The following is a 17,286-nucleotide window of genomic DNA, read 5'->3' as shown; positions in this document are numbered from 1 at the left end:
CAGAGATATACAATGTATGATAGTTTGACATAGTGCCACCGAAAAAAGCAAACAGTAATCTCATATAGCTGCATGTATGATTAAAAAAACACTCTCATTTTGGGAGTATTCCACAGTACGTTAACCCCGGGGTGAAATCAGGACATATTTACCCCATGCCCTGGCATTCTGCCTATACAACAACATACAGTGCATTCGGAAAGTATTCAGACCCCTTTACCTTTTCCACATTTTGTTACATTACAGCCTTATTATAAAATTGATTAAATTGTGTTTTTCCCCCCTCATCAATCTACACAAAATACCCCATAATGACAAAGCAAAAACAGGTTGGATGGGGAGCGTTGCTGCACAACTATTTTCAGGTCTTTCCAGAGATGTTAGATCAGGTTCAAGTCTGGGCTCTGGCTGGACCACTCAAGGACATTCAGAGACTTGTCCCGAAGCCACTCCAGTGTTGTCTTGGCTGTGTTCTTAGGGTCGTTGTCCTGTTGGAAGGTGAAACTTCGCCCCAGTCTGAGGTCTTGAGCGTTCTGTAACAGGTTTTCATAAAGGATCTCTCAGTACTTTGTTCCGTTCATCTTTCCCTCGATGCTGACTAATATTCCAGTCCCTGCCGCTGAAAAACATCCCTACAGCATGATGCTGCCACCACCATGCTTCACTGTAGGGATGGTGCCAGGTTTCCTCTAGACGTGACACTTAAACATCTGAGCAGCTAACCGATCGCTGCAGCTGTACATAGTCTATTGGTAAATAGCCCACCCATTTTCACCTACCTCATCCCCACAGTTTTTATTTATTTACTTTTCTGCTCTTTTGCACACCAATATACCTGTACATGATCATCTGATCATTTATCACTCCAGTGTTAATCTGCAATATTGTAATTATTCGCCTACCTCCTCATGCCTTTTGCACACATTGTATATAGACTCCCCTTTTTTTCTACTGTGTTATTGACTTGTTATTTGTTTACTCCATGTGTAACTCTGTGTTGTCTGTTCACACTGCTATGCTTTATCTTGGCCAGGTCGCAGTTGCAAATGAGAACTTGTTCTCAACTAGCCTACCTGGTTAAATAAAGGTGTTCTCAACTAGCCTACCTGGTTAAATAAAGGTGTTCTCAACTAGCCTACCTGGTTAAATAAAGGTGTTCTCAACTAGCCTACCTGGTTAAATAAAGGGAAAATAAAAAAATAAAGGCCAAAGAGTTCAATCTTGTTTCTCATGATTTGAGTCTTTAGGTGCCTTTCGGCAAACTCCAAGCAGGCTATCCGGTGCCTTTTACTGAGGAGTGGCTACCGTCTGGCCATTGTACCATAAAGGCCTGATTGGTAGAAGATGCAGAGATTGTTGTCCTTCTGGAAGGTTCTGCCATCTCCACAAAGGGTTCTTGGTCACCTCCCTGACCAAGGCCCTTCTCCCCCGGTTGCTCAATTTAGCAGGGCGGCCAGCTCTAGGAAGAGTCTTGGTGGTTCTAAACGTCTTCCATTTAAGAAAGATGGAGGCCACTGTGTTCTTGGGGCCCTTCAATGCTGCAGAATTATTTTGTACCCTTCCCCAGATCGGTGCCTCCACACAATCCTGTCTTGAAGCTCTACGGACAATTCCTTCAACCTCATGGCTTGGTTTCTTCTCTGACATGCACTGTCAACTGTGGGAACTTATATAGACAGGTCTGGCCTTTCCAAATCATGTCCAATCAATTTAATTTACCAATCAAGTTGTAGAAACATCTCAAAGATGATCAATGGAAAACATGTGCCTGAGCTCAATTTTATGACTCCTAGCAAAGAGTCTGAATGCTTATGTATATATAAGGTATTTCTGTTTTCTATTTTAGAGTAAGGCCGTAACAAAATGTGTAAAAGTCTAGGGGTTTGAATACTTTCCGAATGCACTGTATCCATTATACATCTACCTACACCAACATGAAGAAATAAAAGCCAAAGCCATCCAGGCAATATGGCAACTCGACGTGACACGGAACACAACAGGGACCCGTCTAGGGCATCTTTTATTTACTCCTTACATGAATGTATGTGGATAGAAAAACTGGAGACATGTCATTTCCAGTAGGAGCCTGACTAAGACGGTCAGCAACACATACTGACACAGAGTAATGATCCTCAATTTTCACTGAGATAGGCTTGTGCTCGGTGGAAGCATGCTGTATGTATACTGTATTACCTCTACTATCACGCATAACCATGCATACTGCATTACCTCTACTATCCCGCATAACCATGCATACTGCATTACCTCTACTAATATGCATAACCATGTATACTGCATTACCTCTACTATCACGCATAACCATGCATACTGCATTACCTCTACTATCACGCATAACCATGCATACTGCATTACCTCTACTATCACGCATAACCATGCATACTGCATTACCTCTACTATCATGCATAACCATGTATACTGCATTGCCTCTACTATCACGCATAACCATGCATACTGCATTACCTCTACTATCACGCATAACCATGCATACTGCATTCTCTACTATCACGCATAAGCATGCATACTGCATTACCTCTACTATCACGCATAACCATGTATACTGCATTACCTCTACTATCACGCATAACCACGCATACTGCATTACCTCTACTATCAGACATGGCCATGCATACTGCATTACCTCTACTATCATGCATAACCATGCATACTGCATTACCTCTACTATCACGCATAACCATGCATACTGCATTACCTCTACTATCAGACATAGCCATGCATATTGCATTACCTCTACTATCAGACATAACCATGCATACTGCATTACCTCTACTATCAGACATAGCCATGCATATTGCATTACCTCTACTATCAGACATAACCATGCATACTGCATTACCTCTACTATCAGACATAGCCATGCATATTGCATTACCTCTACTATCAGACATAACCATGCATACTGCATTACCTCTACTATCACGCATAACCATACATACTGCATTACCTCTACTATCAGACATAGCCATGCATATTGCATTACCTCTACTATCAGACATAACCATGCATACTGTATTACCTCTACTATCACACATAACCATGCATACTGCATTACCTCTCGTATCAGACATGACCGTGCATACTGCATTACCTCTACTATCACACATAACCATGCATACTGCATTACCTCTCGTATCAGACATGACCGTGCATACTGCATTACCTCTATCAGACATAACCGTGTGTACTGCATTACCTCTACTATCAGACATAACCGTGCATACTGCATTACCTCTACTATCAGATATAACCGTGCATAGTACATTAGCTCTACTAGCAGACATAACCATGCATGGTGCATTACCTCTTGTATCAGGCATAACCGTGCATACTGCGTTACCTCTGGTATCAGGCATTACAGTGCATACTGCGTTACCTCAACTATCAGGCATGCATACTGCATTACCTCTCCTATCAGACATAGCTATGCGTACAACATTACCTCTCCAATCAGACATAAGCATGCATGCTGCATTACAGCCCTCCTATCAGACATAACCATGCCTACTACGCTGTGACATGTTAGTCTGTGTAGTTGTTTTCTATTTCCTGGTTTCCTTGGTTACTCACCTCCCTATAACTGGAGGAGATCTGAGGTCCCTCCTGAGACCGTCTCTCCTCCAATGCGTTTTGAGAAGGAGGCAAGGAGAGAGGACGCGGGGAATCGAGGAAAGAGTTGAGAAAGAACCATTGCATGGGGAAAGCCACACTACTGAGGGACTGCATGTGACAGACAGAGACAGACAGACAAGCAGACAGTGATACGTAGGAATACAGAGAGGCAGACAGAGTGATACTTAGGAATGCAGAGATACAGATAGACAAGCAGACAGTGATACTTAGGAATACAGAGAGACAGACAAGCAGACAGTGATACTTAGGAATACAGAGAGGCAAACAGGAATACAGAGACAGACAAATACTCATCAGTCACTTCTACTATTATCAGAAGAATTGAGTGGCAGAGAAGATTATTATCACAGACTAGCATTAAGGTGAAGGCTGTAGTTACTCAGCACTCAACTCATGACACTACTCAGTGACTGTGTTCCTTTATACCTCAGTTATAACAGTAACTGGCCCTCTGTTTAACTCTATCTTGGTCCGTCATCAGGTGCGAACTCGACCGGAGGCTGAATTCAGTCAAGCCTAAGAATCATTCACAATCTCAGTCATATATGCTCTAGCTAATCAGTCATCAGATTAAGTGAAATGTACTGGTGTACATTGCTTTGACACACACACACACACACACCACACACACACACACACACACACACACACACACACACAACAAAGCTTATCTGTTATCAACAGATCGCTGTATCAAGACCAAAAAAAGCCGATACCGATTGATCAACCATATTTTTAAAATGTATTTGTAATAATGACAATTACAACAATACTGAATGAACACTTATTTTAACTTAATATAATACATCGATAAAAATCAATTTAGCCTCAAATAAATAATGAAACGTGTACAATTTGGTTTAAATAATGCAAAAACAAAGTGTTGGAGAAGTTCAAGTGCAATATGTGCCATGTTTGAGTTCCTTGCTCAGAACATGAGAACATGTGAAAGTTGGTGGTTCCTTTTAACATGAGACTTCAATATTCCAAGGTAAGAAGTTTTAGGTTGTAGTTAATATAGTATTTATAGGACTATTTCTCTCTATACCATTTGTATTTCATATACCTTTGACTATTGGATGTTCTTATAGGCACTATAGTATTGCCAGTGTAACAGTATAGCTTCCGTTCCTCTTCTCGCCCCTACCTGGGCTCGAACCAGGAACACATCGACCACAGCGACACTCGAAGCAGCGTTACCCATCGCTCCACAAAAGCCGCAGCCCTTGCAGAGCAAGAGGAATAGCTACTCCAAGTCTCAGAGCGAGTGACGTTTGAAACCGTATTAGCGCACACCCAGCTAACTAGCCAGCCATTTCACATTGGTTACACCAGCCATTAGGCTGATAGGCTTGAAGTCATAAACAGCGCTGTGCTTGCAAAGAGCTGCTGGCAAAACGCACAAAAGTGCTGTTTGAATGAATGCTTACGAGCCTGCTGCTGCCTACCATCGCTCAGTCAGACGGCTCTATCAAATCATAGACTTAATTATAACAACACACAGAAATACGAGCCTTTGGTCATTAATGTGGTCGAATCCGGAAACTATATTTTCGAAAACAAAATGTTTATTATTTCAGTGAAATACGGAACCGTTCCGTATTTTATCTAACGAGTGGCATCCCTAAGTCTAAATATACCTGTTACATTGCACAACCTTCAATGTTATGTCATAATTACGTATAATAATGGCAAATTAGTTCGCAATGAGCCAGGCTGCCTCTGGCTGCCTCCTGCCTCTGGCAGGACACAATTTCATCTGGTTAATATTGCCTGCTAACCTGAATTTCTTTTAGCTAAATATGTAGGTTTTAAAATATATACTTCTGTGTATTGATTTTAAGAAAGGCATTGGTGTTTATGGTTCGGTACAGTCGTCCAACGATTGTGCTTTTGTTAAATCATCCCCCAGCGTTGCATCGATTATATGCAACGCAGGACACGCTAGATAAACTAGTAATATCATCAACCATGTGTAGTTATAACTAGTGATTATGATTGATTTTTTTTTAATAAGATACGTTTAATGCTAGCTAGCAACTTACCTTCGCTTCTACTGCATTCGCGTAACAGGCAGGCTCCTCGTGGAGTGCAATGAGAGGCAGGTGGTTAGTGTGTTGGACTAGTTAACTGTAAGGTTGCAAGATTGGTTCCCCCGAGCTGACAAGGTGAAAATCTGTCGTTCTGCCCCTGAATAAGGAAGTTCCTCGGCCGTCATTGTAAATAAGAATGTGTTCTTAACTGACTTGCCTAGTTAAATAAAGGTATAAAAATACAAATACACATTTAAAAAATCGGCGCCCAAAAATACAGATTTCCGATTGTTATGAAAACTTGAAATCGGCCCCAATTAATCGGCCATTCTGATTAATCGGCCGACCTCTAATCAAGACATCACAGGTCAATTCAATAGTCTGTTAGACACACCGGTGTGAGATGAGATTGAAAAACGCCACTCTGGACGAGTCATCACTAGTGGCATGGCAACCTTTCAACTACAGAGGCGGGATCAGCGGTTTGCACTACCCACGCTTCCTCTATGCTCTGAGCAATACCTACTTGATTGTACTTTTTGAATAATAACAATACATTTTATTTCTATAGTGCTGGTCATGTGAAAGGCAAACAACGCAAATAGCTTTACATTACAAAGGCAACGTGCAGAAATAGACGTAACACCTCTGGAACCGTTTGTCATTCTGACGTGTTTGTCCGTTCAGTGTGTTGACTCACTTGACTAAAACAGTAAGGCTTTAAAGGTAGGATTTCTTCTCATGATCCATTGTTTCTTGACACACATGTTGTGTGAAAAGCAACCTTGAAATGTACTCAAATGCTGCATAAGAAAAGACTCCTCAGAAATGTGGCCGTAACTTAAGGTTTTTAATGCTCTTTCTGATACTCTTAAATCAAATGTCTCAGTGAAGTTGAGTTGCAGTGTTTTCATCATAACATGTCGACTGCAGGGCCCATGGGCCCGAGTCCAACGGTGGTGCACTATAGGGGCAGAGTGTGCAATTTGAGACTCGGTCTTAGTGTCGAGGGACGCAGAGGAAATTGATTCATTTATCTGTTTGGCAGTGACTATGCATTTCACAATTTCTGTTGTTGTTGCACCAGATCCTTGAACAGGGGAGGAAATAAGCATTCTCATTGTTCAGAGGGGAACAGGGAGGAAATAAGCATTCTCATTGTTCAGGAGGAGCAGGGAGGAAATAAGCATTCTCATTGTTCAGGAGGAGCAGGGAGGAAATAAGCATTCTCATTGTTCAGGAGGAACAGGGGAGGAAATAAGCATTCTCATTGTTCAGGAGGAACAGGGGAGGAAATAAGCATTCTCATTGTTCAGGAGGAACATGGGAGGAAATAAGCATTCTCATTGTTCAGGAGGAGCAGGGAGGAAATAAGCATTCTCATTGTTCAGGAGGAGCAGGGAGGAAATAAGCATTCTCATTGTTCAGGAGGAACAGGGGAGGAAATAAGCATTCTCATTGTTCAGGAGGAACAGGGAGGAAATAAGCATTCTCATTGTTCAGGAGGAGCAGGGAGGAAATAAGCATTCTCATTGTTCAGGAGGAACAGGGGAGGAAATAAGCATTCTCATTGTTCAGGAGGAACAGGGAGGAAATAAGCATTCTCATTGTTCAGGAGGAACAGGGAGGAAATAAGCATTCTCATTGTTCAGGGGGAACAGGGAGGAAATAAGCATTCTCATTGTTCAGGGGGAACAGGGAGGAAATAAGCATTCTCATTGTTCAGGGGGAACAGGGAGGAAATAAGCATTCTCATTGTTCAGGAGGAACAGGGGAGGAAATAAGCATTCTCATTGTTCAGGAGGAACAGGGGAGGAAATAAGCATTCTCATTGTTCAGGAGGAGCAGGGAGGAAATAAGCATTGTCATTGTTCAGGAGGAACAGGGGAGGAAATGAGCATTCTCATTGTTCAGGGGGGACAGGGGAGGAAATGAGCATTCTAATTGTTCAGGGGGAACAGGGAGGAAATAAGCATTCTCATTGTTCAGGAGGAACAGGGGAGGAAATTAGCATTCTAATTGTTCAGGAGGAACAGGGGAGGAAATGAGCATTCTAATTGTTCAGGGGGAACAGGGGAGGAAATGAGCATTCTAATTGTTCAGGGGGAACAGGGAGGAAATAAGCATTCTCATTGTTCAGGAGGAACAGGGGAGGAAATTAGCATTCTAATTGTTCAGGAGGAACAGGGGAGGGAATGAGCATTCTAATTGTTCAGGGGGAACAGGGGAGGAAATAAGCATTCTCATTGTTCAGGAGGAACAGGGGAGGAAATTAGCATTCTAATTGTTCAGGAGGAACAGGGGAGGAAATGAGCATTCTAATTGTGGTAGCCCCTCTGTTTGATATTTTTTATATTTTGTGTCTACTGGATTAGAAAGCTAGAAAGATTTGGCTGTCAAGCTAATTTCCCTCTGCAGGAAAATATAAGCATACAACCATAAAACAATGGCAACACACACACACACACACACATATGGACAGTTTGCGCACACATGTTTACACACACACACACACACACACACACACACACACACACACACACACACACACACACACACACACACACACCCTAGACTAGATGAGTAACTGTTTTGGTCTTTGATTGCAGGATGGACTTTGATGACGAGGATGGGGAAGGACCAAGTAAATTTTCAAGGTGAGAACAGTGAACGATGGCCCACTGATATTTCCATGTAATAAGTATCACTCATTGTTATAACAAATTTCTCTTTCTATGAGAAGCAGTCAAGTTCTAGACTTGAAGTTGTTGCTATGAGTGTTTATTATACAGAATTCCATATTTTGTACAATCATTCCTTGTTGTCATCTTATTGCTATGGACATTCAATCACATTTACCAAACCCATTGTTTCATGTTTTCAAGCGTTTTAACATTTTTGATCTGTTAAACGTTTTTTTGTTCCTCAAAAGCAGCTTCAGCTGTCGTTCCACCCACAGGCATTCTCTCACGTGTTGTTGTTCTCCAACGTCTGGTTGTTCCTCTATTCTGTGTTCTCTCAGATTTATCCAGAGTTCTCTGGCAGCAGTGGTCTCTGTTAGTGGAGTGGAGACAATGCCCTCTGCTGGGGAGAAGATAAACTACAACAGCATGTTGTATATAATGAGAAACACACTACTACCTCTACCACATTACTAACTCTCTCATTTTAAAATTGATGAGAAGAGCCTACCAAACAACCAGAGCCCTTTGACCAAAAATACCACATTGATAAATAGTGGGCTTTGTTGGAGACATCCAGCATGCCACAGTCTATTATTAAAAAGTGTTCTCACACACCTTCTGAAAGTCTCGTGTTACTCCATACCTCACCAGGCCACGGGAAGTCCTATTTTTCAAGTTCTCTCCCCTGTCCACTCTAGTGAGGCCTTCTTAGAGGCCAGAGAGTACCGATCCCATAGGGCTCTGGTCAAAAGTTGTGCACTCCATAGTTAGCACTTTCACAGCCACTTAATACAACGCATGCCCATTTTCTGCTGTTACACCCATTACCTGTCCTGTGATGTTGCTCTCATCAAAATATCTAACACTTTTTAAAGCCCATAAATAGCATGTGTATCATTCTAATTGTACATGTGTTATCCCATATTCAGGCTACCGTGTTCAGGTTACTGTGTTAGGGTGTGTTCAGGCTACTGTGTTCAGGCTATGATTATCAGGCTACTACTCTGTTATGGTGTGTCAGGATACCGTGTTCAGGCTACCATGTTAGAGTGTGGTCAGGCTACCGTGTTTAGACTACGGTTATCAGGCTACTGTGCTAAGACTACTGTGCTAAGGCTACTGTGCTAAGGCAACTGTGCTAAGGCTACTGTGCTAAGGCTACTGTGATCAGGGTACTGTGTTAGGGTGTGGTCAGGCTACGGTTATCAGTCTACTGTGTCAGGCTACTGTTCTCAGGATACTGTGTTCAGGCTACTGTGTTAGTGTGGTCAGGCTACCGTGTTTAGATGATGGTTATCAGTCTACTGTGTTAGGCTACTGTTCTCAGGCTACTGTGGTCAGGCTACTGTGTTTAGACAATGGTTATCAGTCTACTGTGTTAGGCTACTGTTCTCAGGATACTGTGTTCAGGCTACCGTGTTTAGACTATGGTTATCATTTTACTGTGTTAGGCTACTATACTGTGTTCAGGCTGTTTAGACTATGGTTATCATTCTAGGTTATACTGTACTGTGTTCAGGCTACCGTGTTTAGACTATGGTTATCATTTTACTGTGTTAGGCTACTGTTCTCAGGCTACTGTGTTCAGGCTACTGTTCTCAGGATACTGTGTTCAGGCTACCGTGTTTAGACAATGGTTATCAGTCTACTGTGTTTAGACTACTGTTCTCAGTCTACTGTTCTCAGGCTACCGTGGTCATGCTACTGTGTTCAGGTGTTTGCGTCTCAGCGAGTGGTGTCCCAGGTGTTACATGCTGTGTTTCTTCTCTGCTCCTCTCTCTAGGTATGATGATGATGATCAGATACCTGGTGATGATAAGGAGAGATATGCCAGGTAGGCCTGGCCTGCTAGAGCTCCATAGGATTTCACTGACTCACCCCACCTCCCAGGGATTGACTAAAACACTTACCTAACGTTTACAGCGGTGTCAGGTTACACCTGCTCTTTTCACCAGTGAATAGAACACTACATGCATTTGTTTTTAAACACTAACTGTTCAGCATGGATAAAAGGGATGTTTTTACAGTTGTCTTTCATTCATTAATGGAAATATCAGGTGTAAACTTAATTTCAAACAGTGCAGCCAAGCGCTGAGTGAATTTGACCCACAGAGATGTGGAGACTTGGATAGAATACAGTCAAAAGGAAAGCCTGAATGTCCAGGGACTTTAAATGGAAAGCCTAAATGCCCAGGGATTTCAGATGGAAAGCCTAAATGCCCAGGGATTTCAGAGGGAAAGCCTAAATGCCCAGGGATTTCAGATGGAAAGCCTAAATGCCCAGGGATTTCACATGGAAAGCCTAAATTCCCAGGGATTTCAGATGGAAAGCCTAAATTCTCAGGGATTTCAAATGGAAAGCCTAAATTCCCAGGGATTTCAGGTGGAAAGCCTAAATTCCCAGGGATTTCACATGGAAAGCCTAAATGCCCAGGGATTTCACATGGAAAGCCTAAATGCCCAGGGATTTCAGATGGAAAGCCTAAATTCCCAGGGATTTCAGATGGAAAGCCTAAATTCCCAGGGATTTCAGATGGAAAGCCTAAATTCCCAGGGATTTCAGATGGAAAGCCTAAATGCCCAGGGATTTCAGATGGAAAGCCTAAATGCCCAGGGATTTCAGATGGAAAGCCTCAATGCCCAGGGATTTCAGATAGAAAGCCTAAATGCCCAGGGATGTCACATGGAAAGCCTACATTTCCAGGGATTTCAGATGGAAAGCCTAAATTCTCAGGGATTTCAGATGGAAAGCCTACATTTCCAGGGATTTCAGATGGAAAGCCTAAATTCCCAGGGATTTCAGATGGAAAGCCTAAATTCCCAGGGATTTCAGATGGAAAGCCTAAATGCCCAGGGATTTCAGATGGAAAGCCTAAATGCCCAGGGATTTCAGATGGAAAGCCTAAATTCTCAGGGATTTCAGATGGAAAGCCTAAATTCCCAGGGATTTCAGATGGAAAGCCTAAATTCCCAGGGATTTCAGATGGAAAGCCTAAATTCCCAGGGATTTCAGATGGAAAGCCTAAATTCCCAGGAATTTCAGATGGAAAGCCTAAATTCTCAGGGATTTCAGATGGAAAGCCTAAATGCCCAGGGACTTCAAGTAAATCATACCAATTAAAAATCAATCAAAGCTCCCTAGTTTATATTACTAACTCTGAATACAAACCTACTTTTCAAAATTGTCAATTTATTAATCTGATGTTTTATTCATCATTCATCTTCATAATGTATTTATGCCACCAGACCTGCTATGGAAATGAAGGTTGTGTCCCAAATGGCTCCCTATTCAGGTAGTACTGACTCAAAAGGGCTTGTATGGAAACCTCACCCTATTTAGTTAGCGCTGACTCAAAAGGGCTTGTATGGAAACCTCACCCTATTCAGGTAGTACTGACTCAAAAAGGGCTTGTATGGAAACCTCACCCTATTCAGTTAGTACTGACTCAAAACGGGCTTGTATGGAAACCTCACCCTATTCAGTTAGTGCTGACTCAAAAAGGGCTTGTATGGAAACCTCACCCTATTCAGTCAGTGCTGACTCAAATAGGGCTTGTATGGAAACCTCACCCTATTCAGTTAGTGTTGACTCAAAAAGGGCTTGTTTGGAAACCTCACCCTATTCAGTTAGTGCTGACTCAAAAAGGGCTTGTATAGAAACCTCACCCTATTCAGTTAGTGCTGACTCAAAAAGGGCTTGTATGGAAACCTCACCCTATTCAGTTAGTGCTGACTCAAAAAGGGCTTGTATGGAAACCTCACCCTATTCAGTTAGTGCTGACTCAAAAAGGGCTTGTATGGAAACCTCACCCTATTCAGTTAGTGTGACTCAAAAAGGGCTTGTATGGAAACCTCACCCTATTCAGTTAGTGCTGACTCAAAAAGGGCTTGTATGGAAACCTCACCCTATTTGAGACATTAGAAATACAGTGCCTTCAGAAAGTATTCACACCCCTGGACTTTTTCCATATTTTGTTGTGTTACAGCCTGAATTTAAATTTATTCAATTTAGATGTTTTTGTCACTGTCCTACACACAATACTTCATAATGTCGAAGTGTTTACAAATGAATTACAAATGAAAATCTGAAATATCTTGAGTCAATAAGTATTCAAGCCCTTTGTTATGCAAGCCTCAATAAGTTCAGGAGAAAACATTTTTCACAAGTTGTATGGACTCACTCTGTCTGCAATAATAGTGTTTAACTTCTCTAGGGGGTGTGGGACAGTAGCGTCCCACCTGACCAACATTCAGTGAAATTGCAGAGTGCCAAATTTAAATTACTATAATTTTTACTATATATTTAACTTTCATGAAATCACAATTGTAATACATCAAAATAAAGCTTAAGTTGTTGTTAATCCAGCCGCCGTGTCATATTTCAAAAAGGCTTTACGACGAAAGCAAACCATGTGATTAACTGAGGACAGCACTCAGCACACAAAACATTACATACAGTAACCAGCCAAGTAGATTAGTCACAAAAGTCAGAAATAGCAATAAAATTAATCACTTACCTTTGATGATCTTTGTATGGTTGCACTCACAAGACGCCCAGTTACACAATAAATGTTTGTTTTGTTCGATAAAAGTCCCTCTTTATATCCAAAAACTTCAATTTTGTTGGCGCGTTTTGTTCAGTAATCCAATGGCTCAAATGCGGTCACAAGAGGCAGACGAAAATTCCAAATAGTATCTGTAAAGTTCGTAGAAACATGTCAAACGATGTTTATAATCAATCCTCAGGTTGTTTTTAGCCTAAATAATTAATAATATTTCAACCGGACAATAGCGTCGTCAATATAAAAGGAGAACAAGAAAGGTGCGCTCTCGGTCATGCGCAGGAAACAGCTCTGGGGACTCAAAGTTGTCATTCTCTCTCATTTTTCAGAATAAAAGCCTGAAACAATGTCTAAAGACTATTCACAACAAGTGGAAGCCATAAGGAACGGAATCTGGGTCCTATCCCTTTAAAAGGTGGATAGGCAATCATTGGAAAAACAGCCATTTCAAAATAATGGCACTTCCTGGGTAGATTTTCCTCAGGTTTTCGCCTGCCATTTCAGTTCTGTTATACTCACATACCTTATTTTAACAGTTCTAGAAAGTTTGGAGTGTTTCCTATCCAAATCTACTAATTATATGCATGCCCTAGCTTCTGGGCCTGAGTAGCAGGCAGTTTACTTTGGTTACACTTTTCATCCGGAGGTGAAAATAGTGCCCCCTACCCTAGTGAGGTTAACATGATTTTGGAATAACTACCTCTGTACCCCACACATACAATTTTCTGTAAGGTCCCTCAGTCGAGACATGAATTTCAAACACAGATTCAACCACAAGACCACAGGTTTTCCCATGCCTAGCAAAGAAGGGCATCTATTGGTATATGGGTAAAAAAAAATAAAGTAGATATTGAAAATTCCTTTGGGCGTGGTGGAGTTATTCATTACATTTTAGATGGTATATCAATACACCCAGTCACTACAAAGACACAGGCGTCCTTCCTAACTCAGTTGCCAGAGAGGAAGGAAACCGCTCAGGGATTTCACCATTAGGCCAATGGTGACTTTTTAAAACAGTTAGTTTAAAACTGAGGATGGATCAACAACATTGCAGTTACTCCACAATACTAACCTAATTAACAGAGTGAAAAGAAGGAAGCCTGTACAGAATGCAAATATTCAAAAACATGCATCCTGTTTTCAGCAAAGCAATTCACTTTGTGTCCTGCATACAAAGTGTCACGTTTGGGGCAAATCCAATACAACACATTACTGAGTACCACTCCATATTTTCAAGCATAGTGGTGGCTGCATCATGTTATGCTTGTAATTGTTAAGGACTATGGAATTTATCAGGATAAAAAAATTAATTGAATGGAGCTAAGCACAGCCAAAATCCTAAGAGGAAAACCTAGTTAAGTCTCCTTTCCAACAGACACTGGGAGAGGAATTCAACTTTCAGAAGGACAATAACCTAAAACACAAGGCCACATTTACAATGGAGTTGCTTACCAAGAAGACAGTGAATGTTCCTGAGTGGCTGAGTTAGTTTTCACTTAAATCTGCTTGAAAATCTATGGCAAGACCTCAAACTGGTTGTCTAGCAATGATCAACAACCAATTTGACAGAGCTTGAAGAACTTGGGCAAATGTTTCACAATCCAGGTGTAGAAAGCTCTGCGAGGTTTACCCAGAAAGACTCAGAGCTGTAATCGCTGCCAAAGGTGATCGTAACATGTATTGACTCATTTGGGTTGAATACTTATCTAAGTAAGATATATTAGTGTTTTATTTGACACATTTTTGACCTTACCAAGTATTTTGTCAATTAAATTAATTTGAATCCCAGTTTGTAACAACAAAATGTTGTAAAAGTCAAGGGGTGTGAATACTTTCTGAAGGCAATGTTTGTTATTCACACATGACGTTCATGATCAAATAAATGAACATATAAATGTAGGACCTGTCTATCCGTAGCTCAGAGATTGTGTTCTGGTCTGCTGTGTTCTTTAATCCCTGTATGTTCTTTATGTCCTCAGAAGACAAACTCAAACACTGAAAAGCAACTGAATAACTCTTCTCCTAACTTCCCTTTAGTCTTCTCTAGTACATAGTATTATGGTTCTTAGAGTACGTGCACGTACTCCTATCTCCAAGAATGGCTGGCAATGAATTCAGTTTAAGTAAAAGTGTGTATCCAGCCATAGGTAGGTGTTGAACAACCAAGTTTGAAGTCGGTTCACTAGAGTTTACCTTACTGTATCAAAACTAACATACTAAGCTTTTAACACTGAAAGTCCCAATTCAAACCAATAGAGGCAAATGATTTTGTAGGCAGCCCGTCCTGCCTAAGCACCGCTAGGGGAAACACTGGTATATGCAGATGGTTGTCACTGGATGCTCATGTTAGTAAAAAAACTGCATTATCATGAAATCAGAATTGGGTTTAGGGTTATGGTGCATACACATCAATGCTAAAACAAATGCACAAACACACACCAAATCGGCCCACAGTACAGCCTCAAAGACCCCTTCTGTCTGTTCCATACTTTTCACTGATTTCTGAATTTTAAGATAAGAACTGATGTTTACATTTATATCCTGTCCACCGTGGCCAACCAGTGATGACCCCCTGACCACCAGCGACGCCTCCCCTATGTGTCTAAATCCTCCTCTCTGTTCCAGAGAGAACCACAGCGAGATAGAGCGGCGTCGCCGTAACAAGATGACCCAGTACATCACGGAGCTGTCGGACATGGTGCCCACCTGCAGCGCTCTGGCCCGCAAGCCAGACAAACTGACTATCCTCCGCATGGCCGTGTCCCACATGAAGTCCATGAGAGGGACCGGGAACACGTCCACTGACGGGGCGTACAAGCCCTCCTTCCTGACCGAACAGGTATTATAGGTGGGGGTGACGATGGCCGCGTTCCAGGCTGACTACATTGCAGACAACTACCAGCTAACTGCATCGTATGATATCGCAGTCTGATAACCCAACTGCGCTGTCGATTAAATGGCACACAACCATTTGGTTGATGCCATGCAATGACTGCAATGTAGTCGGCCTGGAACACGACCAATGTGTGTGTGTTTTGTGGGTGGGTTGGTCATGGGGGCTGATGTGCGCGTATCTGTGTGTGTGTGCGTTTTGCGTGTGTGTGTGTGTCTGTGTGAGTAATTTAGCAGGGTCTACAAACCCTCCTCCTCAGCAAACAGGTAATAATAAAACAACTTTATTTGTATAGCACATTTCATACAGAGACCGCAACTCAAGGTGCTGTACATAATAAAATAGTAATAATAGTCATTAAAATGTAAACAATAAAAAGACAAAGTAACATAAAAGGCAATAAAAGCAGCATAATATGATCAAAATGAATACAAACACATAGGAATTAGAGTTGAAAAAAGTACATAAATAAACTAGTACAAAGCCAAACTGAAAAGGTGAGTCTATGAACTGGTTTTGTTCTATTCTCTTTGACTCTGCATTTGGGTTCTGTACGTTGGGTCTGCACATCTGTGCAGTCTACAAATGATATCCGCTGACACAATTTCCTGTCAGCATATTGATCTTATCAATTTGAAATAAATAAAGCTTTTGCAGGCTGTCTGTCATGTCCCCTGCCTCTGCCCTTGGCGTGTGTGTCTGTTTGTCCCGGATTTTCACCAATGGTATGTCAATCAATACTGCATATCCCTCATCTTTACTGTGACGTGTGTTTCTGCTCTGCCGTCACACACGTGTGTGTTTCTGTTTCTCTTTTCTCCTCTCGTCTAATAGGAGTTGAAGCACCTCATCCTGGAGGCGGCCGACGGCTTCCTGTTTGTGGTCGCCGCGGAGACGGGCCGCGTGATCTACGTGTCTGACTCTGTGACACCGGTGCTCAACCACCCGCAGTCGGAGTGGTTTGGCAGCACGCTGTATGAGCAAGTGCATCCTGACGACGTGGACAAGCTGCGGGAACAGCTCAGCACCTCAGAGAATTCCATGACAGGTAGGAATACTGCTATATACATTGATATTCCCTAGTGAAAGCTATGTTGGTTCGCAGTACTGTTAAGGAATACTGCTATATACATTAATATTCCCTAGTGAAAGCTATGTTGGTTCGCAGTACTGTTCAGGAATAATGCTATACACATTGATATTCCCTAGTGAAAGCTATGTTGGTTCACAATACTTTTCAGGAATCCTGCTATTCCGTTAACTACAACTCCATGTCAGAGGTAGGAATGTTGGCTGGGAATGCTGCAGTTTCCCAACTAGAACTCCACGATAGGTAGGAATTAGAGGTCGACCGATTTATGATTTTTCAACGCCAATACAGATTATTGGGGGACCAAAAAAAGCTGATACCGATTATTTGGAGGACCAAAAAAAAGCAGATACCG

General features: G+C 41.8%; 1 protein-coding gene and 1 long non-coding RNA gene across 5 annotated transcripts in view; one reads left to right on the top strand and one right to left on the bottom strand.

Moving 5' to 3' along the window:
• Nucleotides 1-17,286, top strand: part of LOC118377023 (aryl hydrocarbon receptor nuclear translocator 2-like) — a 66,623-nt gene that overhangs the window by 6,356 nt on the left and 42,981 nt on the right. The window contains exons 3-7 of one of the 2 annotated variants that reach the window (XM_052515489.1): nt 8,312-8,359; nt 10,170-10,220; nt 15,574-15,787; nt 16,075-16,107; nt 16,676-16,889. In XM_052515489.1, the coding sequence (XP_052371449.1) occupies nt 8,312-8,359; nt 10,170-10,220; nt 15,574-15,787; nt 16,075-16,107; nt 16,676-16,889 (560 nt within the window). The remainder of the gene's footprint in view (nt 1-8,311; nt 8,360-10,169; nt 10,221-15,573; nt 15,788-16,074; nt 16,108-16,675; nt 16,890-17,286) is intronic. The other variant, XM_052515490.1, reaches the window with a different exon arrangement.
• Nucleotides 11,753-15,434, bottom strand: LOC127928477 (uncharacterized). 3 transcript variants are annotated; one of them, XR_008131245.1, is made up of 4 exons: nt 12,239-15,434; nt 12,048-12,191; nt 11,856-11,903; nt 11,753-11,807 (listed from the first exon to the last, which is right to left on the bottom strand). It is a non-coding gene; the product is annotated as an uncharacterized LOC127928477 (long non-coding RNA). The 3 variants fall into 3 exon arrangements; XR_008131246.1 differs by lacking the exon at nt 11,856-11,903; XR_008131244.1 differs by lacking the exon at nt 11,753-11,807 and having other exon boundaries at nt 11,849-11,903.

The sequence above is a fragment of the Oncorhynchus keta genome, unplaced genomic scaffold (genome assembly GCF_023373465.1).
Source record: "Oncorhynchus keta strain PuntledgeMale-10-30-2019 unplaced genomic scaffold, Oket_V2 Un_scaffold_2762_pilon_pilon, whole genome shotgun sequence".
In the NCBI taxonomy this organism is placed as follows: domain Eukaryota; kingdom Metazoa; phylum Chordata; class Actinopteri; order Salmoniformes; family Salmonidae; genus Oncorhynchus; species Oncorhynchus keta.
Note: the sequence above shows the minus strand (reverse complement) of the source record. Positions and strands in the feature narration are given on the sequence as shown.